Source organism: Mauremys reevesii, linkage group 1, assembly GCF_016161935.1.
Source record: "Mauremys reevesii isolate NIE-2019 linkage group 1, ASM1616193v1, whole genome shotgun sequence".
Lineage (NCBI taxonomy): Eukaryota > Metazoa > Chordata > Testudines > Geoemydidae > Mauremys > Mauremys reevesii.
In genome coordinates, this window is record NC_052623.1 from 153,473,891 (window position 1) to 153,501,159 (window position 27,269).

Consider the following 27,269-nt stretch of genomic DNA (forward strand, 5'->3'; position numbering starts at 1 on the left):
CCCTAGGGAGGACATTAATAAATGGAGATATGACATAAGTATAGAAAATAATGAATGGCAGAGAGAAGGCCCATCGGTAAATTCTATTCACCCTGTCTTGATACAAGTGCAAGGGAACATTCAATGAAATTGAAAGGTGGCAACCTCAAAACTGACTAAAAGGAATCCTAGTTGTCCCTTTATTATGACACCAGTGTCATTCCTATGTCACATGGTAGCAGATGTCTGGCTGCTTGAAGGTGGATTTCCAATGGATGTACTCCAAATCAGTGGTGGGCAAACTACAGCCCGCGAGCTCCGGCTGGGGAGTGGGGTCTGGGGCTTGCCCTGCTCCGGCGCTCCAGCCGGGGCGCTGGATTGGGGGCTGCACCACACAGCTCAGCCCCGCTCTGGCGCTCCAGCCAGGCACTGGGTCCGGGGCCTCACCACACGGCTCCCGGAAGCTGTGGCATAGCCCCTGCTCCAGCTCCTACATGTTCCAATGGCCCCCTCCAATGCTCCAATGGAAGCTGCAGGGGCAGTGCCTGTGGATGGGGCAGCATGCAGATCTGCCTGGCCATGCCTCCACGTAGGAGCCGGAGAAGAGACATGCCACTGCTTCCAGGAGCCACTTGAGGTAAAAGCTGCTCAGAGCCTGCACCCTAGCCTCTCCCCGTGCCCCAACCCCAGCCCTGATCTACCTCCCACTCTCCAAACCCCTTGATCCCAGCCTGGAGCACCCTCCTGCATCCCAAACCTCTCATCTCCAGCCCCACCCCAGAGCCTGCACCCCCAGCCAGAACCTGCATCCCTCCCTACACCTCATGCCCCAGCCCTGATCTGCCTCCCACTCTCCAAGCCCCTTGGTCCCCACCCAGAGCACCCTCCTACACACTAAACTCCTCATCCCCAGCCCCACCCCAGAGCCCACTCCCAGAACCAGAGTCCTCACCCCAACCTCAATTGTGTGAGAATTCATGGCCTGCCATACAATTTCTATTCTGAGATGTGGCCCTCGGGCCAAAAAGTTTTCACATCCCTGCTCTAAGTGTAACTTACTTTTATTTAATTGTACATGCATACACCATTCCTGAATCATGATAGTCAAATAGCACGTGCAGGACAATCCCTTCTTCCAGCAGTTTCAGATCCCAGGAAGCAACTGCCTCTTGACTACTTCTCTCTAATCAGAAGCATAAAGCAAATTCTCCTGCTGCTTGCACAGCTCCCTCACCTCTGAACCGTCCATATAAAAGACTAACTACAAAGACTGTCTTCCCAAGAGCAAGCACCATGAAATGATATGTTATAGCACCACCTGGTGACATGTGCCATAATATACTTTTTATACAATGCACAATTAGACAGTGTAACTCATAGCCACAAGACATAAGTGAGATGAAGAGTTTAGCAGGATTGAAAAAATGAATATTTATACAGATAACAAGAATGTCCAAATTTATAATAGTAAACATTAAAAAATAATCATTTTTGAAGGACTATTAATTGTCATAGTTCAGGGCATGAACCAACATCTAATGACTGGAAGTTAGGAGGAACCTTTCTCTGGGGGCAGTTTATCACACAAAGGCCTATCATAAGGCTGCTTCTGGCCTCTCCAAGATAGGATGCTGCACTAGATGAACCATCAGTGCAATCAAATACTGGAAATTATTATGTTCTCCACTAAGATAAGCACACTGGCCCTACAGAATGTAGGACGCGTGACCCCTCTACACAGGCTCCCCAAATCCTGCCCTTCCTCCACAATGCAGCAGAAACACACTGATTCCGCTGCATCTGGGTCCTGCTATGAACTGCACAGGAGGAAGCCGGGTTTACCTCCTGCTGATAACTTGAACACCACTAATGAAAGCCTGTACATAAAAAAAATTGCAATGTGTTTCAATTGCTTTGTACAGTTCATTAGTCTTTCTCCTTTTTAAAAAAACAAACAAAGAAAACCCCCCTAAATTTCATGATCAGTAGCTAATGCTGTAGCAGGCAGGACTCCAGACCAAGCAGCAGAAAACATAGAAGCCTTAGTGTTGTACTTTGCAGTCTTAACTCACCATCTCCATCCCCACCTTTGTGACATCCTGCCCCCTACTTCATGCAAAGGCCACATACTTCCAAACAGGGAGACATTCTTCACTCTCAGTAGGAGAAATTAATTGCTACTATAGCTCTGAGCTGCTCTCTCTCCTGGGCTCCTGGGTTACTTCCTAAGTGACAGGGTAGCATGGCTCTGAATAAGCTTTATGGAAAAAACATTCTGCTTTGTGCTTTAAAAATGGAGACAGTATTTCGTTCCTTTTGTCTTTTTTTTTTTAATGTGACAATGGATTCCTTCACACAAGGTGCTGAGTGTGTTCGATTGGCTGCTCACAAAAATATAATAGGCAGTGGCCATGTTGCTGGAATGCAACACTCTCTGGACTCAGTCTGGATTTACCTCACTGTGGACTGAGAGATGAATCTGGCCCACTGTATCAACCATGTTTAAGTATTTCTAAGGCTATATCTACACTACAAGCTAGAGGTGTGATTCCCCTGCTCAACTACACATACTCACTATAGCTCAATGAGAGCTCCCAAAAGTATAAATAACAGGATAGCCATGGTAGCATGGGCAGCAGCAGCAGCAAGTACATACAAATCTACCTGAAACCAGTGGGTATGTGGCACGGCTAAGCCATGCTGCTGCTGCCTGCATTACTGCAGCTATATACACTCATGCTCGCTCTCATCAAACTACAGCAAGTATGTGCACACAAGCTGGGGAATCACACCCTTAGCTCGCAGCGTAGATGTAGCCTGACACTGATCACAGTACGCACCTCTCAGTGGGTTTATGCAACCTAATTAATTCAGAGTACAGTTGAGTGTATTTCCCAGAAATTGAGTCCTGGACGAGAACAAGTTGCCTACATTTTACTATTAGGAAGACTGACCGGGGAAAAAGCTGAGGTTGTCTGACCCCCTCTCACTGAGGGTGTATATCCAACATTTGTGACTGAGATCTGCAACTCAAGGGTCCCTGGAGACTCCAAGCTACTTTTGGATCATCAAAGGGTGGCAGTGTTGGAGGGAGGGACCAAGACACAGAATGCAAGACCTGCAACTGTGGCCAGCCCCAAAACAATGGAGGAGGCTTCTTGCAACTTTATGAACATTTACAGGCATCAGCCACAACTGGCCCTTAAGATGAAAAAATGAACATTTCAGCTCAAGCTCTGGCTCCTGCTGACACACAGAGTACATACAACGAAAAGTAACAGTGGCCAGGACAGGAATTCCAGAGCACAACTGTTGCAAACTGACTTTAGCGTCCATAAAACCCACACCGTTCTTACTCTGCAGGCTGTGAGAACCTTTGGCTGCGTAAGGAGCATTCCTAGATGGAGCTCAGGTGTCATGGAAAGCATTTTTTAGTGGATACTTCCCTGATTTGCATATAGCCTTTACGCACCCTTCTCTGCTCAGATTACTCCTGCTCTTTGAACAGGTCCGTTGTGGCCTCTAGGAGCTACTGTAATACAAATAATTAATAATAAATCAGAATATGGGTGCAAAATAATGCTGATTTTGTAGCATTATATTTTGCATATTTACAAGGCAAAAGCAAAGAGGGCCATAATTTGGCTCCCAGATATTATGGAAATTGGTGCCTTACAAATATGTATTATCATGACATTATTCTGTATAATATACAGCTTTTCTTTTAATTGCTCAACAGCATGCTGTACTTTCCCAGAAAAATTCTGTAATTAGGAATATACATTTATATAATGAAGCCCTTGAGAGACCATACATATATATATGGTCTCTCAAGGGCTTCATTATATAAACCACACACACACATATAAATAAATCCCTGTTTTTTTTTCCAGAGTAGGCCTTTAAGTCCCAGGAAGGCCACAGTTCTCCCTAGTTTGTGGAGGCTTTGAAATGTAAAGGAGATTTTCCAGCTTTCATTTGAATAAAGAAAGTATGTTTCTAGCCATTTTCTTTGTGAAGACAGTCTAGAAAACAGGAACAGATGTGAACTGATTGCTAGCATTAAAAGGAACAAACAGATCTTCTAAACTGCTGCATCAGGAGTTTGCAGCAAAGAGGGGATGGGCTAAAAATTTCTCCCCTCTGCCTCCTGTTACATTTGGGATGTGTACTAAAAGTCCTCAGGCTGGCTCTGAGCATAGTGGTTAGAAGGACAGTATCAATTCAGTTTGCAGTAGGTATGACAAAAATATTTTTTTTCTAGGCCCACTCAAGACCAACGAGCCCATTTGTGGGCTTTAGCCATTTACAAATTTGACAGACTACTTCATACTGATAACAGCTCATGAATGCCCAATCCTGCTATCTATCTGTACTCAGAATTTCTGTGATGGAGAGACACTGTTTTCTCAATTTCTGGTTTCTCTCAAGATCCCACTAATGGGGCAGAGTTAAGGTTGTTTGAGTGACTTTTTGTACATTGGAGCATTTTTGGTATTTTTTCAAATACCAAACTTAACTTAGAATTTTCAGATTAACATTTGTGTTTTATAAGAAAAGTATAACCTCCTCTGCAGTGTTTTTCTGGTTGAAGTAAATATAGATTATTTCAGTGTTATTCAATATTAACTATGTTTTTCCTGGAAATTTTTGTATATTTATATTGCATGATAGTCCCTAACTTTAGTGTATTTTAACTAAAAAATTAGAAAATGACTCAGAAAAAGTTGTAATATGTGTTTATAGTAACAATTTATACAAACTATTTTTTAATATTCTATAAGTAATTGCATTTCTCATTCAGAAAAGTTGACCATTTTCTATAGACACTTCTGTATAGACAGATACCTCTACCAGACAAAACAACCAGGTAATTTAGGATATCTCAAAACACGTCATCAAATAAATTATCAATTGTCACATAATCAGGCAGCAGTTCAATTACAAAAAATCAAATTAATAATTAAACAACTTTTCTTTTTTAAGAATAAATACCAGCAGCACAGATACAAAAATGTAAACCGTTAATACTTCTTATTTAATTAGGTCATATATACTTACACACAGAAACACATTTAACACAAAGACGATAAAAAATTCTCAGATAAGACAAAAGAAAGAAGGGTTTTCATGCAGTATAGTAAAGCCAGTTTTGTATTCCCTACATGCCACAGTGCTAGAACAGCAATGTTCTATAATACAATGCAATGAATTCCAAGTGGGTGTTTTGAAAATTCAAGAGGCTGAATGGACTTGGAGTTGACTCTTGTCATTGCCACAGCTCTGGTTCAATGATTTTTCATTTCAGCCTCAAGTCACAATGATACCAATGAATGAATAACAATGTGAAATACATGAAGACAAGTATGTAAAAATATTTACACATAAAAGTATGTAAAAAACATGGCGAGTCAAATTGGTGTCAAGATAAATTGGTTTATATAAAAGGTGTTGTCTGCTTCACATAAAAGTCTTTTCAGATGCAGTGACTATATATATATATTATCTTGTCAAGAGGCTTGCAAGGGATTCCCTGAGACATTTGATTTCCATTTTATTATCTTTCAAGATTTTCTGCACCCATCACAAAGATTTTCAGTAATCATATTGACAATTCATAACTTTTTGGGTAAAGAAATTGGCCATGTATCCCATGTAAGACATTCTGCCATATATATTGTATCCATAAGCTTAAACAACATAAGACTAAAGGGGAGGAGGGATAGCTCAGTGGTTTGAGCATTAGCCTGCTGAACCCAAGGTTGTGAATTTAATCCTTGATGGGGACATTTAGGGAACTGGGGTAAAAATCTGTCTGGGGATTGGTCCTGCTTTGAGCAGGGGGTTGGACTAGATGACCTCCTGAGGTCCCTTCCAACCCTGATATTTTGTGATTCTATGACTTAACCCAGTACATTTTCATCCATCTCTATTGAAGGTAAAATTCTAAGAAATAATTTTGAGTATTCTACACAATCTTAACTTTATGCAGTCAGTGCCAGTACTGGAAACCAACATTTTAAATATCTGAATAGATTCCAACCTCTTAATAATGACTGTCAAAAGCATAATATGTACAGTACCAAGTTTCTAGCCTACAATGCAAGTGGCTTTTAATTTATGGTTATTTTTGAACTGCCAAAGATCAATCAGAATCTGTTTTCATTTTTGCTAATTCAGGAAACTATAATCTTCACCAAGTACTGAAAAAAAATGAAAGTCAACCAAGTAAATGCAGAGATATTTAAATAATAGTTGTGAGAGAAATAAACAGACTACCTATTTACTTTACTTTAGTCAGGTATTTGTTGTGACATTTAGTCCATTTTCCTTTTCTGATAGCTTGATGGTGTCACTCCTGCAGGTATTGTGGAATCATGTCACTACCTCATTTCTTAGGGCTTGTCTATATGAGGAAATTTACTGGAACAGCTATTTTGGAACGGCTACCCATGTAGACACTCTATTCCAGAATAAAATCACATTTATTTGGAATAATTAGTGAACTTCCAAAGCAGACTAATTATTCTGGAATGAAGTGTCTTATTTTGGAATAGAATGTCCACACAGGCAAATATTCTGGAATAGCTATTGTGTAATAACTTATTCCTCAGTAGCTATTCCATTCAGTTTCCTCATGTAGTCAAACAATTGTTGGTTACTTCCCATTTAAAACATAACAGGAACAGCTGATAAGAGAGGCAGGACACATACAGATTATACCAATTATATGACAATAGTTCACTCTTTGCACTTACCTTCATAAATTACAAAGTTATGTGAACTTCCACAAGAATTATTATGCCTGGATAATGGATTTCACATCACATTTATACAGGGTGAATTTAGGTTTCAGATTAATGCTTATGAGAAGAAAAAACAAAGACAATGAGATTGACCAGTTCAAAAACAGCGGTAAAATCACTATAGATAAATACATATGACCTGGACAAAAGGCTACTTTGTTTTTATAAAAGTTCAAGAAGAGAAGATCGGACATACCCTCGCTCACTGTTCCAGAAGCCAAAAGAAATAACAAAAAAGCCACCTTGGCACAGGAAATATAAAGTTCCCCATTCCAAAGGATATTAAAAAAGTATAAACCAGTCTATTCAGTACAAGATTATAACTCCAGTGGCAGAATGAAAGTTTTATTAGTATTAGTAGTATTATTGTAGCTTCAGATACAGATGAAGATTGTTGATAGTATTTGTGTTTTAGCACTACCCTCAAGGAACTCTAAAAAGAATGAAATTTTAAAGACCTATGTCATAAATAGTTAGTTAAGGGTTAAGTTTCCACCTGTAAAGGGTTAACACATAGTACCTGGTGAACACCTGACCTGAGGATCAATCAGGGAAGAGAATTTAAAATTCCTAGGAGGGAACTTTTTCTCTCTGTTCTTGTGTGTGTTGTTCTTAGCCGTTTGGAGTTATAAGGGTCCAGATGTTTAATCAAGTCTTCTGCAAGTTTCCATCTTTCTGAACTAATTTCTTCTAGTCAAGATAGTGAGTATTAGAAAGGTACTTTGTGTCCTCATCTAATAATCCTATGTTTGCAATTCTGTGTGTTTGTTATTGATTATTCTTAATTCTGCCTGTATTGTTTGTACTGAGAAGGAGAGAGGATTCTCTCCAGAACTTAGCAAGGTTATACCCTATGAGTGTCCAGCTTGGACTCATAGAGATTCTGTATTTTCTTGTTTTTCTTTTAATAAATTCTTTCTACAAAGATTTGATTAAATCCCTTCTACTGTGGGTACAGGGTGAGGGGGCTAAGAAACTCTCTCTCGGTGGTGAGACAAGCTTATCTCCGGGCAGAGAGGGGAGGGGGGAGGTTTCTCCCTCTGTGAGTTGATCTGTGTTTCCCCAGGGAACGTCTTTGGAAAGAGGAGGGGGGAAAACAGGGGTGTCCCAGCCCACGTATTCGACCGGGTGGTGGCAGCAAAAAGGAGACCTACCCTAGGATTTTAGGGTGGGGGGATACATGCTGGTCCTCAACTTGAAACCCCCCAGTTTCAAGTGAGGGTTAGACCCATGACATGGTGGCAGCGGTCTTCCGAACCCAGAGACAGAGGCACGGCTTTTCTACCAAAGGCACTCTGAGGCAGTTTTTTTTTTTCAGCTGGGCTATGCTGAAAAGAGCTATTCTCTTCTCCTAAAGCAGGACTGCAGGTTAGGAGGGAGAGATACCCCGAAGGCAAACAGACACAGATTTTAAGATTGTTGATAGTATTTGTGTTTTAGCACTACCCTCAAGGAACTCTAAAAAGAATGAAATTTTAAAGACCTAGTTCAACATTTCGAAGCTACTGAAGAATGAAAAGTTTGGTGGGCGGGCGGGGGGGGGCAGGGAGGAGAAGAACGACTACACATATACTTTGGATGGGATATGAACTCCCCTGATTCAGGACATAAGCCAACCTCTAACCAAAGGGTTAGAAATAAACTTTCCCTGTAGGAAAGTTGCTCTTTAATTAACCACTCTGGAGTTTCTTGCACCTTCTTGTGGATCATCTGGTAATGGACACTGTCAGAGACAGGACACTGGACTTGGTGGACCACTGGGCTGCTCCAGAATGGCAATTACTATGTTCCTAATACAACATCTGAAGACTTTCTTTGCTGATCAATAATTTGAAAAGGCTGAGCAAATAAGTCTTCAAACTTTGCATGTAAACAGGCTTTACTGAGTGCTAAGGCCCTTCACTAGGTTTGGTGTAAAAATAAAAATAGAAGAAATAAGCTATCAGAAATAATTTATCAGCATATTTATCAGGTGACTAGGTGTTCATCATGCCTAAGGGTCTTTCCTGTAAACAAACCAACATTCACCAATATTACTCATGCATAGAGTCTCAATGATTTCAAGGGTCTGTTCATCAGATCAGGCCCCGAGATTTTAGCAGAGCCTTGCAAGGACCCTCCTCTTTTGTAACCTCACAATACACAGCCTGGCCTGTCTGGTCCAGGAATTACTGCTGGGCTAAAACTGGGTAGCGGAGGGTATAAATGTCCCATTGAAAAACACACAGAACACAGTCATACAGGAGATAAAAAATTAACTTTCCATGGTTTTTTTAACCTGTTCCTGCTATCCTCATCTGCTGGTTTTTTTTTTGTTTGTTTGTTTGAAATCCAGTTAACACAGCCTTGGAGAAAAACGACAGCAGCAACAATGCCATTCACTCCTTTCCCATCCTTTTCACTTCATCAGAGAGTGAACTATACTTGCAAAACTTGCTACATCTCAATGAAGAGTGAAATTCAAAGGCTACTTGGGACCATATTGTAAATATTAATGTGAATGGGCAGTTGTGGTTTCATGCTTTTTGTTTTCTTAAGAAAAGAAAGGCAAAAGGGAAATTTAATTGTCAGAGCTATGCTGCACATATGTAATATCTTAATGACTAATTAGGCCAGCAGTTCTCAATCGATCAATGGTCTGTGGACAATATTCACTTCTCACAGGACAGACAGAGTTTTAAGATTCCAGGACAATGTGAACATAACCCTTCGAAAGCTTCCAACTGCCTTTCACTAGCATGAGCTGATGGCAAGAAATGTACTGAAACTTGAATAAAAAACCTATGACAGCACTGGTTTCATGTTACTATTACATATGACTATACCTGTGCCCAGATATCATGACATACAAATTACAGCAAACTGAAAAATACAATTTCTATACCAACTGCTCAAAATGTTTTATAAAAGTAAGTAAGTAACACATTTTCCAATTTGTAAAAAATTAATAGCAGAGGGAGTCTGAAATTCAAAAGATGCTGAGCAATGGGGAAAATATTTAAAATCTCAGTGGAAAACATAAGAGTTAGAAGGCAATAAGGCGGAGAGTGTGAGGCTGGCAGGCCAGATGCCAGCTCTTGCCCAGGCTGCAGGCATTAACTAAGAACTAACAAACTCAAAGCTGGAGACCAAACCTGTTCACCTGTATGTTAGTTTTGCTCAAAATAAGTATTAGTCTTATAAGAAAGTATTTAGTGTTTAGACTTTCTGAAATACTTGTAAGTTGCTGCTTGCAGTAATCTCACTTGAAATGTCTGTATTCCATGCTATAAGGAAATATGTAAATTTGGCTTCATAACTTTGAAAATGTTTGTTCTGAACTTATGAACCACCACCCATCCAAAAAAAAACTATTAAAATCAGATGGGCCATTGAGGAACATCTGGGCTGAAAGGCTTGCTGCCACTCGCTCCAAAATGCTGTGTAGATATACCCTTTGTGGATATAGTGGGAAAGAATTGGGAGAGGAAGACAATTTAAGGATGCCAAGTTATCAGTTGCAGTTCAAATAATAAGTTGCTTATTACCTGTTGCTTTCACAGCCTGATGGTCTTCCTCTGAAAAGGCTTTAGAATTAACTCTGCTTGTTGCTGACACAGGAATAGAGAGTTTTTCAGGGATTTCAAAATATTCTGGCATGCTCACTTCTATACTGTAGTCCACAAATTTTAACTTTTCGGGATATTGAGTAGGCCTATACAGTGTATCTCTCTGCAAATAAAGGAACAATATGTATGTTTGAATAATAAGTGCAACCATAATAAAAACTTTAAAAGTAAATACATTCTGTTTTTAGAGACTCAGACAAACAAAATAAGGGTGCATAATTAAACAGGTAGAATAGCTGATTATTAACTTTTGCAAATATTACTACAGATGGGTTCCCCAAACAATTAATTCTAAGTTGCAAAATAGTGAATCAAATAGATAAAATGAATCTAAAAACTCTTCCTCTTATGAATGTGAACAAATTTTGTGATCTACAAGCCTCCTTATATGTTCCTGAAAGGGTTCTCATGCTGCTCAGAAACAAATTGTAACTCTTCAAAGCTTTTCAAGGAAGGTAAGAAAGGAAAAAGAAAATATACTAGAACAATAACATTTTTTTTCACTTGCTACTCCAAACTAGAAACATCTGGAATTTTTTCACGAAGTCTTCAGAATTGCTGAACAATACAAAGAACAAGGAAAGTCCAATGAAGTGACAAACATTTCTTGTGGGGAGAGGAGGAATTTGTATACTGCTTTATATGGGTACGTCTACACTACGGGATTATTCCGATTTTACATAAACTGGTTTAGCAAAACAGATTGTATAAAATCGAGTGCACGCGGCCACACTAAACACATTAAATCGGTGGTGTGCGTCCACGGTCCGAGGCTAGCGTCGACTTCTGGAGCGTTGCACTGTGGGTAGCTATTCCGTAGCTATCCCATAGTTCCCGCAGCCTCCCCCGCCCCTTGGAATTTCCGGGTTCAGATCCCAGTGCCTGATGGGGCAAAAATCATTGTCGCGGGTGGTTCTGGGTACAGCCTCACCTCTCCCTCCCTGAAAGCAGCAGACAACCGTTTCACGCCTTTTTTGCTTGGTGAACTCTGCAGACGCCATAACACAGCAAGCATGGACCCTGCTCAGCTCAATACTGCAATCATGCATGTTTTAAACACCTCGCGCACTCTCGTGCAGTATATGGTGAACCAGGACCTTCAATCCGAGGCGAGGAGGAGGCGGATACGGCAGCGCAGCGATGACAGTGATGAGGACGTAGACACAGAATTCTCTCAAACCGCGGGCCCCTGCGCTTTGGAGATCCTGATGGTAATGGGGCAGATTCTATCCATTGAACGCCGATTTTGGGCCCGGGAAACAAGCACTGACTGGTGGGACCGCATTGTGTTGCAGGTGTGGGACGACTCCCAGTGGCTGCAAAACTTTCGCATGCATAAGGGCACTATCATGGAACTTTGTGACTTGCTTGCCCCTGCCCTGAAACGCCATAATACCAAGATGAGAGCAGCCCTCACAGTGGAAGCTTGCAACGCCAGACAGCTACCGGTCAGTCGGGAATCAATTTGGAGTTGGAAAATCTATTGTGGGGGCTGCTGTGATGCAAGTAGTCAAAACAATCACTAAGCTGCTGCTACGAAAGGTTGTGACTCTGGGAAACGTGCAGGCCACAGTGGATGGCTTTGCTGCACTGGGATTCCCTAACTGTGGGGGCACTATAGATGGAACCCATATCCCTATCTTGGCATCGGAGCGCCAGGGCACCCAGTACGTAAACCGGAAGGGGTACTTTTCAATGGTGCTGCAAGCACTGGTGGATCACAAGGGACGTTTCACCAACATCCGCGTGGGATGGCCAGGGAGGGTTCATGACGCTCGCGTATTCAGAAGCACTACTCTGTTTAAACGGCTGCAGCAAGGGAATTACTTCCCAGACCAGAAAATAACAGTTTGGGATGTTGAAATGTCTGTCGTTATCCTGGGGGACCCAGCCTACCCCTTGATGCCATGGCTCATGAAGCCATACACAGGCAGCCTGGACAGTGGTCAGGATCTGTTCAACTACAGGCTGAGCAAGTGCAGAATGGTGGTGGAATGTGCCTTTGGCCGTTTAAAGGCGCGCTGGCGCACATTACTGACTCGCTCAGACCTCAGCCAAACCAATGTCCCCTATGTTATTGCTGCTTGCTGTGTTCTCCACAATCTCTGAGAGAGTAAGGGGGAGACCTTTATGGCGGGGTGGGAGGCTGAGGCAAATCACCTGGCTGCTGATTACACGCAGCCAGACACCAGGGAGATTAGAAGAGCACACCAGGAAGCGGTGCGCATCAGAGAAGCTTTGAAAACGAGCTTCATCACTGGCCAGGGTAGGGTGTGACTGCTGTGTTTGTTGATGAACACCCACCCCCCTTGATTGAGTCATTCCCTGTAAACAACTCACCCTCCCCTTCGAGTACAGCTTGCTTATGCAAATAAAGGCACTATAGTTTAAAAATCATGTATTCTTTATTAATTCATTATAAAAAGAGGGAGAGAACTGAGAAGGTAGCCCGGGTGTGGTTTGGGAGGAGGATAGGAGGGATGGAAAAGCCCACTAAAAAAATTTCACAGTAATGACAGCCTTCTGGTTGAGCTGTCCACGGGGGTGGAGTGGGCGGGTGCACGGAGCCTCCCCCCACGCATTCTTACATGTCTGGGTGAGGAGGATGTGGAACATCGTGAGGGGTGAGGATGGTTATACAGGGGCTGCAGTGGCACTCTGTGATCCTGCTACCGTTCCTGAAGCTCCACCAGACGCCGGAGCATGTCAGTTTGATCACGCAGCAGCCCCAGAGTTGCATCCCGCCACCGCTGATCTTCCTGCCGCTACCTCTGATCTTCCTGCCGCCACTTCTGATCTCGGGTGTCCCTCCTGTCCTCACATTCACTGGCATCTTTCCTGTAATTTGATACCACGTCCTTCCACTCATTCAGATGAGCTCTTTCCTTGCGGGTTACTTCCATTACATCCAAGAACATCTCATCTCGTGTCTTCTTTTTCCTCCGCCTTATCTGAGCTAGCTTATGGGATGGAGTAGGGAGGCTTGAAAAATTTGCAGCTGCATAAGGGAGGGAAAAAAGGGAGAGAAGTATTTAAAAAGATACATTTTACAGAACAATGGTTATACTCTTTCACAGTGAACAGCACTATTCACCTTACATAGCACATGTGATTTTACTACAAGGTCGCATTTTTCATCTTAATACTGAGTGCCTGCAGCTCTGGGGTTACAGATCTCACAGACACAGGTCCGGGCATCAGAATTCTGCTTGCATGCGGCCATGGTAAGCCACTGTCTTTCGGCTTCTGCAGTGCTTTACCCCTCCCCCCAACGCATGGCTGGTACCATGAAAGCTCACTGCCAGTAACCCCTCCCCGCGTGGCTGTTAGCTGGGAAGATCCCTGCTGACCAAATGCGAAAAAGCTCATCGGTATTTCACTCCTCCCCTCCCCCTGCTTGGCTACATGCAGGAAACGATTTTTTTTTAAGCTGCAGTCCACGAACCCAGTAGGAAAATGGCAATCTCTGTCCCCTTAATTAAATTCCTGATTTTCAACCAGGTTACCCTGAACGATATCACTTTGCTGAGGATAACACAGCGAGATAAAGAACGGATGCTTCTTGAATGCCAGCAATCACCGGGACCATACACAGCTATGCTTTGCCATGCAATGATACCTGATTACTTGCTACATGCATGGCGTGGTAAAGTGTCCTACTTTTCTAAGTAACTATACTGTCTGCGAATGCATCCCAAGTCTTCAGGGCAAATCAATTATTAAAAAACGCTTGCTTAAAAAACAATCTTTGATATTTGCAAAGGTACACTCACCAGAGGTCCCTTCCATGGCTTCATTGTCTGGGGTAGTGGCTTGTGAGAGTAATTCCATCAGGGTGAGAAAAAGCTCCTGGCTGTTGGGGCTCATGGAGTGCTGTGTGCTCTCTGCTAGCTCATCCTCCTCTTCTTCATCGTCATCTTCCCTGTCCGCATAATCCTCAGCCATGGCAGAGATTACAACCCCCACCTCGGAATCCACGGACAGGGGTGGGGTACTTGTGGCGCAGCCCCCTAAAATTGCATGCAGCTCAGCGTAGAAGCGGCATGTTTTTGGCCCTGCCCCGGACCTTCCGTTTGCTTCTTTGGTTTTCTGGTAGGCTTGTCTGAGCTCCTTAACTTCACTCTGCACTGCAGTGAGTCCCATGTGTGGCCTTTATCCATCATAGACCTTGCAATTCTTTCAAATACTTTTTCATTTCGTCTTTTTGAACGCAGTTCTGTTGGCACTGAATCCTCTCCCCATATAGCGATCAGATCCAGTACCTCCTGTGCAGTCCATGCTGGGGCTCTTTTTTGATTCTCAGGAGACTGTATTGTTACCTGTGTAGATGAGCTGTGCGTGGTCACCTGTGCTGATGAGCTTTCCACGCTGGGGAAGCGGGAAATGAATTTCAAAAGTTTGCGGGGCTTTTCCTGTTTATCTGGCCAGTGCATCAGAGTTCAGAATGCTGTCCAGAGTGGTCACAGTGGTGCACTGTGGGATACCGCCCGGAGGCCAATACCGTCGATTTCCGGCCACACTAACCCTATTCCGATATGTTAATCCCGATATTAGAGCTACTCCTCTCGTTGGGGAGGAGTACAGAAACCGATTTAAAGATCCATTAAAATCTATATAAGGGGCCTCTTAGTGTGGACGGGTGTGGCGTTAAATCGGTTTAACGCTCCTAAAACCGGTTTAAACGCGTAGTGTAGACCAGGCTTAAGTAATCAATTAAAACTGAGATAAAGTGATATTTCCAAGATACTTCACTGAGGTTTATGAACCAGAGGGAGTACAAGGAATTTTCAGGACAAAAACATTCTTCCTTTTGGTAAAAGGTATTTCTGGATTTCTGATCAACACAATATTAATGAGTAACTAGCTTGAATTAAATGTATGCATTCAACCATCATACCAAAAAACTAAACTTGACAGACTATAGTAGCATCACAGTATTACTTTAATGGTTTAATACATTCAATTACTCAAAAGTAGCATGCCCTATCAAATATTACGGTATCTCTACTGTACTGCCACGGTCAGCAGTTACAAACTAGTTCAGCAAATACCAATGTCAGAAAGTAACCATACTTCAAAACTAGTCCTTGTTATGTACCTAAGCTTAAAAATTTGTTCATCATCATTGGTCATTTCTGCCAGTTTTCTCAATAATTACAGCTTTTACAGCTCCCTCTCTTGCCATTCTCTAAACTACACAAGTTTATGGTATACGGAAACCATTGCTAAACTACATGTGGTGAGAGGCATCCAGCCTGTTTTTGTTACTGCTTCAAATATTCAGCTGTGTGTGAAGGACACGTGTGTATCCCCAGTTGCTACTGCTTTTAAATAATGTCCCATTGTGCCAAGACACATGCTTCCCAACAGTGGGACTCTGTAGAGGGAATTCATAAAAGAGAATTTGAATTTAAATTTGATCCTTTTATTAAAATTCAACAGTTGACACAAATCATTCATCTGATAGTAGCAATAACCTATTTCAAATAGCCTGTCCCAGGGCAGAAGTGGTATTATTTTTAAATCAGTGAGACAGCTTGGAATAAGATTGTTCATCTTTATTGTTTATGACAGGAGTCACAGAACTGAACAAATAAATTCATCTGTTTATTCTGTATCCAAACCTATGAGGTATTTGGATAACAAATTGACAGCCATAGCTTGGACGCTTTTGGTATCAGATGATTGTCCAACATTTTGCTGCAGTCAGAAATTCAATATAATTGGAGAAACCCAGGTAAAATTAGTAATATAATAATTATTTGGTAGCAAATTTTTCAGTGGAAACACTGAACATATAGAGATAAATTGTGCGGATCTTGAAGAAATTATCATGATTTTCATAAGCATTTAAGTATTTTGGGGGTCCATGCTCACATTTCTTCCCTATTTTTAAAATATGAGAAAAACATAGCTGTCATGGCTCTGACATGAGATATGAAATGGTCAAACTTCATTAAAGGTGGTAAACATTTTGACTGTCATAACTAGATCAATATAATCTTTTTTTTTTAAAGGCTAATACTTGTTGATTTAAAGTACAGTCGTATTCAGGAAAAAAAAACTACATAAAAGGTGTGACAGATATTGCAAGACCATGCAATATCTTTGGGTGAACATACTGTATTGAGTTTGTGAATGGTTTGTGTACCATTGTTAGCCAAGGACTATATGCAACTCCAGGAGGGGGAAGTTTACCACAACTCCTCCAGGAACTAAAAACTGTGGGGGCTGATTAAGGCTAGTTGCTGAAACTGTAAACAACTCCAAAAAGGTATCAGAGACCAAGGGACAAAGAAGACACTTTTAATATAAAAGACTGAGTTTAAACAAACTCAAGGCCTTCTTTTGATTCAGCAAACAGACAGGACTTTCTGCCCAAGGGGCCGGGGGGTCCCAATCCTTGTGGCAGGGTTGGAAAGACCTTGACTTACTTGGGCCCCATAAGACTGATGGGTGATCTCTGATAAGCTTTTAGGATACACAAAGGAACTTTTTTTTATATGTTTACTCTGTAATGTTTCATCTTAAGTATAAATATATTTTGCTAGGGCCTTTGCAATGATGTATTGATAACTGGGTGTAGCCCCTGGAGAAAGGTTAGCCACAGATGTTGGACCCAGTCAGACCTGTTGGGGAAATCACAGTGAAGCACAGAGGGACTGCAAGCCTAAGCCTGCAGTCTCGAGAGACAGATTGATGTGAATCTCTGCCCGAGAGCGGTGACAGCTAGGAAGCCTGAAACTTTTATTGGGGTGGGGGGAGGACAACAAAGGAGTGGTTAACACTGAAAGAGTGACAAAATGTACCTTGTTATTCAACAGATCTGTTCCCTTTGTATGTATTCCAAATCATATCTGCTTATTTAGCAATAAACACAAACGTTTACTAATTTTTACTCCAGTTATCACTGGACAGCCAATACAACTGTAAGAGATCGAGGCACATTTTATTCTGGCACATGCATCAACGTAACTGTTAATGATGTTCCAAAATGTGAAAAATGTGAAAATGTGAAATTTTTATTACTGGTGAAGAACATAATTGACTTTCAGTTCCCAGGGTGAGTCTGCAGTATGAGCAGATAGAAAAATAGGCTTTGTTACAAGCATCAGACTTCATTAATTTATTAATATTCTCTGGAGATTAGCCACCCTTGTCATTCTGAATTTTTCTGTTTTGCAGCCCATCCTATTTGCTCCCCCTTTTCCGTGCATTGTAGATTCTCCTGCTACAGGTGACTGAGGCAGTGTGGGAGCTTCCCTGGACCTAATTGTCTCAATGATGATTTTCAAATCTCATTTTAACTCTGTTTTTTCCTTCCGGCCTCTGACTTCTAACCACTCTAATTTTTTTGTGCTCAAAGATTCTCCGAAATGAGGACATTGTACCCTCTTTCAATGTACATCAACTGAATGATGTATTAAAATCTATATAGTTTATTTGTGGTTTTGTGTATAGCCTGCAATTAACTATGAAAAATTCTAGGATCCTTTTCTATAAAAGACTGAGTACACACACACACACACCCTTTCACTTTGATAGAAGTCAAAAACTGAGCAGTGAGACAAAAAAAAGATTATAGGCCCAATTATGATCTCATTTCTAAAAAATGCAACTGAGACCAGAATTTGACCCAAGATGTTTTTTGTTATTGTTGTTTAAAATGTACTGTTTAAAATGCACCAAATCCTAGGTACTTCCCTCTTAGAGTCACACGACTGGGGGCGGGTTGGTGAGAGAAGAGCCCTGGTCAGAGCCAAGCATCTGTAACAGAGGACTCCCACAATGTTCTGGGTCAGGGTAGCAGAGCAGTGGTGAGGTTGGATAAAGACCAAGATAGAACCCCTTGCTCACTTCCCCTAGATCAGAACTCCGGCAGAGTGTAAATGCTCACCTGCACCATCCCAAGGCACCAGGTCACAATAACCCAGCATCTCCAAGAGAAAGAGCTGAAAGCCCCCAGGAGCAGAGACTCCAGCACAACAGAAGCTAGAGGATGGGAGAGCCTCAGCTGGATCCCCAACATTACTTCACTCAACTAGGACTTAATCAGGCACTGGGTCCCAAGAACCCTTTCTACACAGTTATATGGGGTAGGAGGCGGACAGGCAGGTGCTTCTTAAGGTTGAGACAGTCACTGGGGACAGAGGGCAGCAATGAAGATCCAAGACAGGGAAGGGACCATGTTGGGGCCCACCCGCATTTCCAAACCTACACAGCTCCCAGAACCAGTGGTGACAGCAGAGTACATTTTATATTATGGATTCTGGACATTTTGTACTGTTTGTTGATTTTCCGACCTCCCCTCCCACCGCTTCCTCCACTCATCGCAATCCCTTCTCTGGCAGCCCTCCCAACCTACCCTCCTCCACTCCATTCTTTCCTCTCTCTTCAGTGTTCACCTTCCCTTTCCTTTTCTCCTATTATCTTTGTTTATATAACCCCCCCTACCATTTCCCCCTCACTCGCCATTAATAAAAACACATTCACATAATGGTCATCACCTCGATCATTTATCTGTATGTTATATCCCTTTCCTCCCACCCATTTTTTGTTTCTGTGTTCATTAGATCCCAAGCTCTCAAGGATCAAGGACTGTCTCTTCCTATACTTACTTTGTACACTGCCTGACACAATGTTGTGCCAGTCCTGATTTAAAGTCTTTGGGCAGGAGCACAATGGAATAAGTAAATAATCAGAGTTTCACTGGAGAGCGCTATAGATGCATTATTCATCTAATAAACACAATTTCCAGGGACTTGCATAAATTGCTCTTTGTATGACAAGAAGAAATAATTACCAGGAGAATTTTTAGCAAAGTGGTCCAAAAATAGAGGGGACGTTCAGCCATCTATGTGTAAGGGCTATGGTCACATACTGTACAGAAATGAACCTGCATTTTCCCTTTGACTCCCAAGGACAAGTTCTTCAGTTACAACTCTGCTCCTTAACAGAATTACAAAATAAAAGGCAAAGAACCATTACTACGAATACAGAACTACATCATTTCGGTTTTAGAGATACCAAAGTAGGGATGGCAAGCAATAATAATGTAGATGGCACCTTTCCTTCTGTTCGAATGTGTAATTGGATCTGTAGCAAAAGCTTCTTTACTTATGCACTAATCTACAAAAACCTTTCTAAAGGACTTCACAAATCTATATAAATTTGCTAAACTACAGATTTTTTTAGGCAATTCTGACATCAAACCAGAATGTAGCCCTTGAGCTTCAGACTAAATTGTAAAACATAACTCTACTCACAGGCTTCTTCAATAAACTCTTCCATAATTTCTACACTACAGATTGTTTTTATGTGACCAATATATGTGAATTTTGACAGACTTTAGTATGATCGCTTTTCGGAGTTTAAACTTTACAGTGGTTTACCAAATGGAGAAAGATATTGGTTTTAATCTATTAAATAAATCTCTTCTGCATCAATCAAAGCGAAGCTCCGTGATATTTCTCTTGAAGTAAAAGTTGAACAAAGAACATTTCCAGTGCAAGGAAAAGGGCTCTCTCTGCGGATTATATTCACCTCATGCTTTTTTATTATTGATTCTCAAATATGACATGTCAAAATATTTTGACATCTCACCATTAAATATTCATACCTAATCTTGACTCTCATCAACCACCCTAAGCTTCAAATCATATTAGGACTCTCATTAGGTTTTAGCATGACTACTGGTACAAGACACTATACTTACTCCCACTATTCCCAAGCCTGTCTAAATCCAGAGCTAATGCTCCAGTACAGCAGATTATTTGTGCAGATGAATTAAAAGGTACAGATGCATTATGTATGAAACACTCAAAAAATGTCACCCCAGAAACTTATTAGCTAGCATCATAGAGGAAGAAACTTATGGCTAGATACCATGGGTGTATATCATGCCCCCTAACATAAATCGGAGTTCTACAGCATCAGGATTTCACCCCATGGTGAGGAACACACTGCAAATGGATGTATAAAGTGTAGATTATTGTTATTTTATATATATATTCATTTGCAATATTAGTGTTTAAAAGAAAACTTCATAAAGTGAGAGAGACAGAGATTGGACAAAAAAAACAGGAGTACTTGTGGCACCTTAGAGACTAACAAATTTATTTCAGCATGAGCTTTCGTGAGCTAAAGCTCACTTAGCTCACGAAAGCTCATGCTGAAATAAATTTGTTAGTCTCTAAGGTGCCACAAGTACTCCTGTTTTTTTTGCGGATACAGACTAACACGGCTGCTACTCTGAAACCAGAGATTGGACAATATCTTTGGGGACCTATGAGTGGGAGTTGTCTTTGTACCCCACTCCTCACCACAATCCATACATTCACACACACACAACAGCATAACAGTTTCATTTTCTTTACTATTATATGGTATTTTTCTCACTTCTTTTACTTTCAGTAACCACAGTTATTGTTCATAAGCCTATTTCCACTAATGTATCCTGTACCTTAATGCTCTCAAACACAGGGGAGCAGACCACAATTCCTGTACCAATGTTTAACCTATTGAATTAGATATTACATAAAAGGCAGGATCTTCAGCCTCATTAAGACTGCTTTGCACAGTTCTGGCAGCACAAAGGAATGTTACAGCCAATTGAACTGCTAAGTAGAGGATTTCCCTTGTATAGGGGTATCCTCTAGTGGCAGAAGGCTGCTTTAGCAACCTCTGTACTATCCTCTACCACAGAGCATTGGGTATGGCTACAAGGCTAGCATAACAAAGAGCTGCCCAGGGATCTACCTAATGGTCAGATGGCTCCAAGATCCTGAGGGAGCTAAAATATGCAGCCCAGGGCCTAGATCATGATTGATATACAGTTACATTTTATTTTCATAATGGAAATGTGCTTGTATGTTCAGTGATATTGCAGATATTCTGGATTTACTCACATACTAAAATTTCACTTTTAAAAAAATTAACATAACGTATTCTCTAGGTCTTCACAAGTTTAGTAACACTACTGCAATAGAAATGATCAAATTCCTGATGAAATGTCTCTAAATAATAGATTGATAGATTCCAAGACCAGAAGGGACCATTGTGATCATCTAGTCTAATCTCCTGTATAACAAAGGCCACGGAGCTTCCCCAAAATAATTCTTAGAGCAAATCTTTCAGAAAAACATCCAGTCTTGATTTGCACATTGTCAGTGATTGAGAATCCACCACAGCCCTTGTTAAATTGTTCCAACAGTTAATTGCTCTCACTGCTACAAATGTATGCCTTAGTTCCAGTATTAATTTGTTTACTTTCAGCTTTCCACCATTGGATCCTGTTATACCTTTTTCTGTTAAACTGAAGAGCCCATTATCAATATTAATTCCCTGTGTAGGTACTTACAGACTGTAATCAAGTCATCCCACAGGGTATGTCTACCCTACCTGCCGGATTGGCGAGTAGTGATCGAGCTATCGGGGATCGATGTATCGTGTCTTGTCTAGACGTGATACATCGATCCCCGAACGCGCTCCCCGTCAACTCCAGAACTCCACCAGGGTGAGAGATGGAAGCAGAGTCAACGGGGGAGCAACGGCCATCGATCCCGCACCACGAGGACGCAAAGTCAGTCAATCTAAGTCAATCTAAGATACATCAACTTCAGCTACGCTATTCTCATAGCTGAAGTTGCATATCTTAGACCGATTTCCCCCTCCCCCCCCTGCCCAGTGTAGACCAGGCCTTAGCTTTCTCTATGTTAAGCTAAGTAGGATTGAACTCCTTGAGTCTACCATAATAAAGCTAGAAGATCTAAATGGCATTTCACTGCTTATAAGATTTTACTTTTTCAAAAATGCTATGATGTTCTTGCTAAGATATCAGTACACAAATGTGACAAACACACTGTGCATGTCTAAGTTATTAATGGATAAATGCAATTTAGTAACATTTAGGGTGCAAGGAGGTCACAGTCTTGACAGCATATCTGTACTACCTGCTTAGCATATGTTCCTTGTTTCTTATTAATCCTTTTTGAATACGCTTATGGTTAAACAGTAGTTCATGGTAATGGAGCAAAGAAAAGAGGATACCAATAATTAGATCTGTTACATGGAATATGGAAACTTTTACAGTCACGTTTTCAGAGAAGACTCACACAGCACAGACTAAATGAACTGATGTCACTTATTTTTGAGGCGTTTGGTTTTTGTTTTTTTCAAAAACATTCAAAATACTGTGATGCCTTAGAGAACAAACAAAATTGTGTGTGTGTGTGTGAGTGTGAGAGAGAGAGAGAGAGAGAGAGCGCGCGTGCCATAACTTCTTTATGTATTTAATGATACTTTCTGAAATTTAACAAGCCCAATCTCACAAATAAAGAGAAGCTATGTAATATTCTGCTAGATTTACTGTATTTTTTTACCTCAATTCTGGACAGCCCTAAGGCTGCAATTGCAACTCGAACACTGCTGCTCTCCAGTGTTCCTGTGACCTTTCTTCGCTTGTGTTCGAGAGCTGACATCTGCTGCTGTGCCGCAATGGCCAGAGCCTTCTCCCTAGCTTCATTAATCAATGGGATCTTCAGTTTTTCTTCAAGAATATCAGTGAGACCGCATTTCAAGCACAGAACTGGCTGCACCGCACTGTGACCTGCAATAAACAAAGCCATTTGTCAGCTGCTATTACAACTGCATGTCTTTTTTATTCAGTAGCCCAGAACACAAACAAAAATATTACATTAAACTCTGAAGGTACTGAATTTAACAACGTAAGCTTTGCTATAATATTTTGAGTTTTAGACTAATTATAACTTACAACCAGGAAGAAGGACTGAAAAAACAGACTGAAATCCAAATGGAAAGGTCCTATTCATAATCAACAAAAAGGTATATTTTAACTAATTTTCTGTTCAGCTAATTAAATTTATGGGAGGAATAATTATCAACAATCTACTGAAGCTTTCATACTTCCCTTGTCACTGGGGTGTCAGAGGTCCTTACAAATTATAAAGTAAACTACAGTGAATATATATATCTTTCTACCTGTCCTTCCCAATCAGTATTGTTCCGATCAACCTCCTCCCATTTATTCATAAGTGTTGTTCTGATGGGAAGGTTAGGTCAAAGTGATAGGATTTTGATATGAAGGGAGTAAAATTTGTGGTGGTTTCAGTATCTTCTGAAGGTGAATTCCACAGCTATCTGTTAGTTACTGAGATCTCTCTCTCTCTCTCTCCCCCTCACACAGACACACACACACCCTCCTGCCTCTCTACTCCTGTGGAACATATCTATAGTGGGAAGACATTCTGGAGAGTACGGCAATACATTTATTTATATTACCCTGGCACCCAAAGCCCCCAGCTAAAATTGGGGCATTTCTGTGGCAGCACAGTACAAACACACAGTAAGGGACAATCCCCTTACCCCAAAGGGTTTACAATCTAACTAGGTAAGACAACCAGAAAGGGAGTTTTATCCTCATTTGACAGATGAAGTGAGACACAGCAAGATTAAATAACTTGTCCAAGGTCACAGAGGAAATCTGTGCTAGAGCTGGGAATAGAACCTAGATCTCTAGTATCCCATTCCAGGTTTTATACACAAGACCACTCCTGGGCTGTGCTGGTTGGCTCGAGGCCCCATAGAAGAGTGGGTTTTATGGTTGACATGTGCCTCTTCACTGCTGTTCCGGCTTCACCTAAGTTCCATCACCACAATGAACAGCAGAGGCAGGAACAGCTCCTGATGGAATACTTAACCCAGACAGCAGGGCGTTTCAATAACGCATGGTCAATAATCTTATTGAGAAGAATGAAAGACAAGCAGCAGGAGGAATTGAGCTGCTGGGAAAAAGAATGGAGGAAAGTCTTGTAGTCTCACAGAAATGCATATCACAGAGTCACGCATTAGAGTGCTCAGCTTAAAGTGTTTTAGCCTTTGCATGCCACCTGTGAATCTGTACCTCAAGTTTCAGCCTGATGTGCTTTAAAATGGCTGAGGCATAAACTCTTCAAATGCATCATTCTGAATTGAATAACTCAAGTTATTAACATGGCAGGAACTGGCGCTGGGCAGAAAATACCAGTAAAAGCCTAGAGCTCACTATAAATGTTGTACTTTACTGCTATCATAATGACATCATCATTCTGAAACTCAGCACTCCCTGGCTACAGATGGGTCAGTTTGAGGGGCTACAAAGTGCTAAATCTTTTAAAAGGTACCTAATAGAAACACAGTCATTGATACTGTAACGTCTGACATGACTTTCCCCTTATTTTTCACCTTTGGTTTCAATTTTTATATATTATAGTAGCGAATCTGACTGGCATTTATTTAGAGATAGTGAGTGGAAGAGCAAATTCTTTAGATAACTTGCCCAGAGGAAAGAAGGTCTCTGCATAGCTCATGTAAGCCATCAAGTTCACAGAGTGTGAAGAGGTCTTGAATTACCTACGGCTGTATGTGTTGTAGAACAAGGAGTGTGTGATGATTAACACACTTCCAAAAGCAGCAGAGAAATATACTCCTCACTATAATTAGAGGGCATCATCTCAGGAGTTTACAGCCCAAACTGCTGATTTTTCCTCACAAAAAATTGAATAGGTTTAAAAAACTATGTATTTTAAAGAGAGATGGGCCCAAAGCAATGGTTTAGAGATGGCTAAATACAGATGGTTACATTTCATCTTTCCTAAACTGATGTAATAAATGTTATATTTATCTTTGATTGTATTGCATTTAAAGGTGTCCTGTCTCCCACAGTCTCTTGGAGGCACCTTATCCACATGAGAAATAGTCCCGTACTGACAGAGCTGTTCAGACCTCATTAAATGGCCACGCAAGAGTGTGTCTGAATCACAACCCATGAAAGAAAGGTCACTTCCCAAATAACTGTCATTGCTTCAGATAATTTGCTGTGTGGATCTATATTCAGTGAACGAAGAGCTAGAGAGACAATTACTTAAAGAATTACAGATTCTAAGTAAATACCCTTCCCTCTCTGACTATTGCCACCATAGATTCCCAGCCCATTAACAAGCAGAAACAACTCCTGAAGGAGGTGGATTTGGACAATACTAATTGAACAATGTTGCAGGATTGCTCTCCAGAAGCTAGATCCAGAAGCTAAATTAAGGGTGTAATGAAATATCAAGGAAGTAATGCTGTATAAATGTAGGTAAGGACTTGTTTAGACGGTGCACAAGTGCGCAACAGCTGGAGTGTAAATTCCGGTGTACACCAGCATGTCATTAAACTAACTGTTCATGAAGACCCTACTGGTGCTCACTAAAGTTCCCTAGTGCTAGCTGACATAGTATGTTAACATGCCCTAGGGAACTTTTAGTGCACACCAACAGGGTCCTCACAGGCCAGTTAGTGAGAGACCCATTGGCGCACTCTAGAATTTGCACTACAGCTGATACACAACAATACACCATGTAGAGAAGCCATAAGGAACTCAAAGTAGGAGCCTTACGTATTTCTTTGACTGAGATATTTCTGAGACATGCGGAGACATTTTGGCTCTACAGTAGTTCATTGTTCTCCAAGAAATACAGGTTGCAGATTACACATCAGGATATCATAAATGTGTATACAAAGTGCCAATATTTCATATCTAGGAAAGTTCTAAGACAAGCAAAAGATGCTTGTACTGGTTCAAGTAGTGTCAAACTACTGCTGCAGTACTACAAGATTGAGGCATCTTGGAAAGTAGCTATAGAAAAATATTGATATGGCCAAGCTGAAAATTTACTCTAGTTTACTTGCAGAGACATACCAGGTTAGGAGGCTTGCAAGACACCTCTAATTTGAAAAATGTCTGGGCAGCAAAAAACAAAACAAAACAAAACCAATCTATACCATATGACTAAAGGAATAATTTTAGATCACGTTTGTTTTGCAATGTCTTTCTAAGGCTTGTTCCATTGTAAAATGGCTCATCTTTCATACTGTATTTATTTTCCCTCCCCTAAGTGCCAGAGAGCTCAACACACTATAAAGGATGATGTTTTCCCAAATCATTTTTTCCTCCTTTCATTTACTCTACCTTTTAAAGTACTGCTAATGCGCAGAACATTTGGACTATCCATCGGAAGCAAGCCTGAAGGCAAAGGTATGCCACATGTTCCCTCTACCAGGTAAACAAATTCTCCAACCTGAAACACAGGAGCATATGCATTTCAATTCAGAGAGCAATTCTTGCAGAACAAATTATAAACCATTAAAACAAACAAAAGAAAAACTATTCTAGTAATACAGAAGATCTGACTTATATAAGTGGTTCATATATTCTGAAGAGCCTTTATTTTAAAACTGCTTTTTTAAAGAAGAAAATGAACATATTACAAAAAACCCTATAAGTAACTGTAAGGGTGAAAATTAAACTTGCAAAATCAAATAATTTCAGAATCAAGGTTTCTATAGCGTTAGGGGACTGGAGAGCCCCCATACAGACCGCACCCTTAGACGCTCCTGTGTTCCCTCATGAGGCACCTTTATGCTTCTTGTTTTGAATGTTATGTTAGTATGTTTCGCGTTTTCCAACAGTAAGGGGAGCCATGGTTGAGCATGTCTCGGTACATGCATAGCCTAGAGCAGAGGTAGCAATTATTTTTTGTCAAGGTCCAAATTTCTTTGTCAAGGTCCAGGTCCAGACTCAAGAGAAAATAATAAAAAACAACAATAATGATAATAATAAGTAAATAAAAAGATTTCGGGGTCTGTTCAAAAGTGTCTGGTGGTCTGGATTTGGCTTGCAGTTCGCCTATTGACTACTGCTAGCCTAGAGTATATATGTGTGTGAACAGCTTCTCTGTGTGGTGGAGTGGTGACAGGTTCTAGACAGAGGAAAAGGTTCATCTAGCTGTAGCCAGAATACCTCTCTGGACCACCCAGCAAGTAGTGAGATTTGATT

The 27,269-nt window shown here is 41.1% G+C and overlaps 1 protein-coding gene across 5 annotated transcripts in view; it reads right to left on the reverse strand.

The window, feature by feature from the left end:
- Window positions 1-27,269, reverse strand: part of CFAP47 (cilia and flagella associated protein 47) — a 642,607-nt gene that overhangs the window by 328,582 nt on the left and 286,756 nt on the right. For all 5 annotated transcript variants that reach the window (XM_039536653.1, XM_039536643.1, XM_039536662.1 and 2 more), the window contains 3 exons: window positions 26,403-26,511; window positions 22,774-23,000; window positions 10,313-10,496 (listed from right to left, as the gene is read on the reverse strand). In XM_039536653.1, the coding sequence (XP_039392587.1) occupies window positions 10,313-10,496; window positions 22,774-23,000; window positions 26,403-26,511 (520 nt within the window). The remainder of the gene's footprint in view (window positions 1-10,312; window positions 10,497-22,773; window positions 23,001-26,402; window positions 26,512-27,269) is intronic.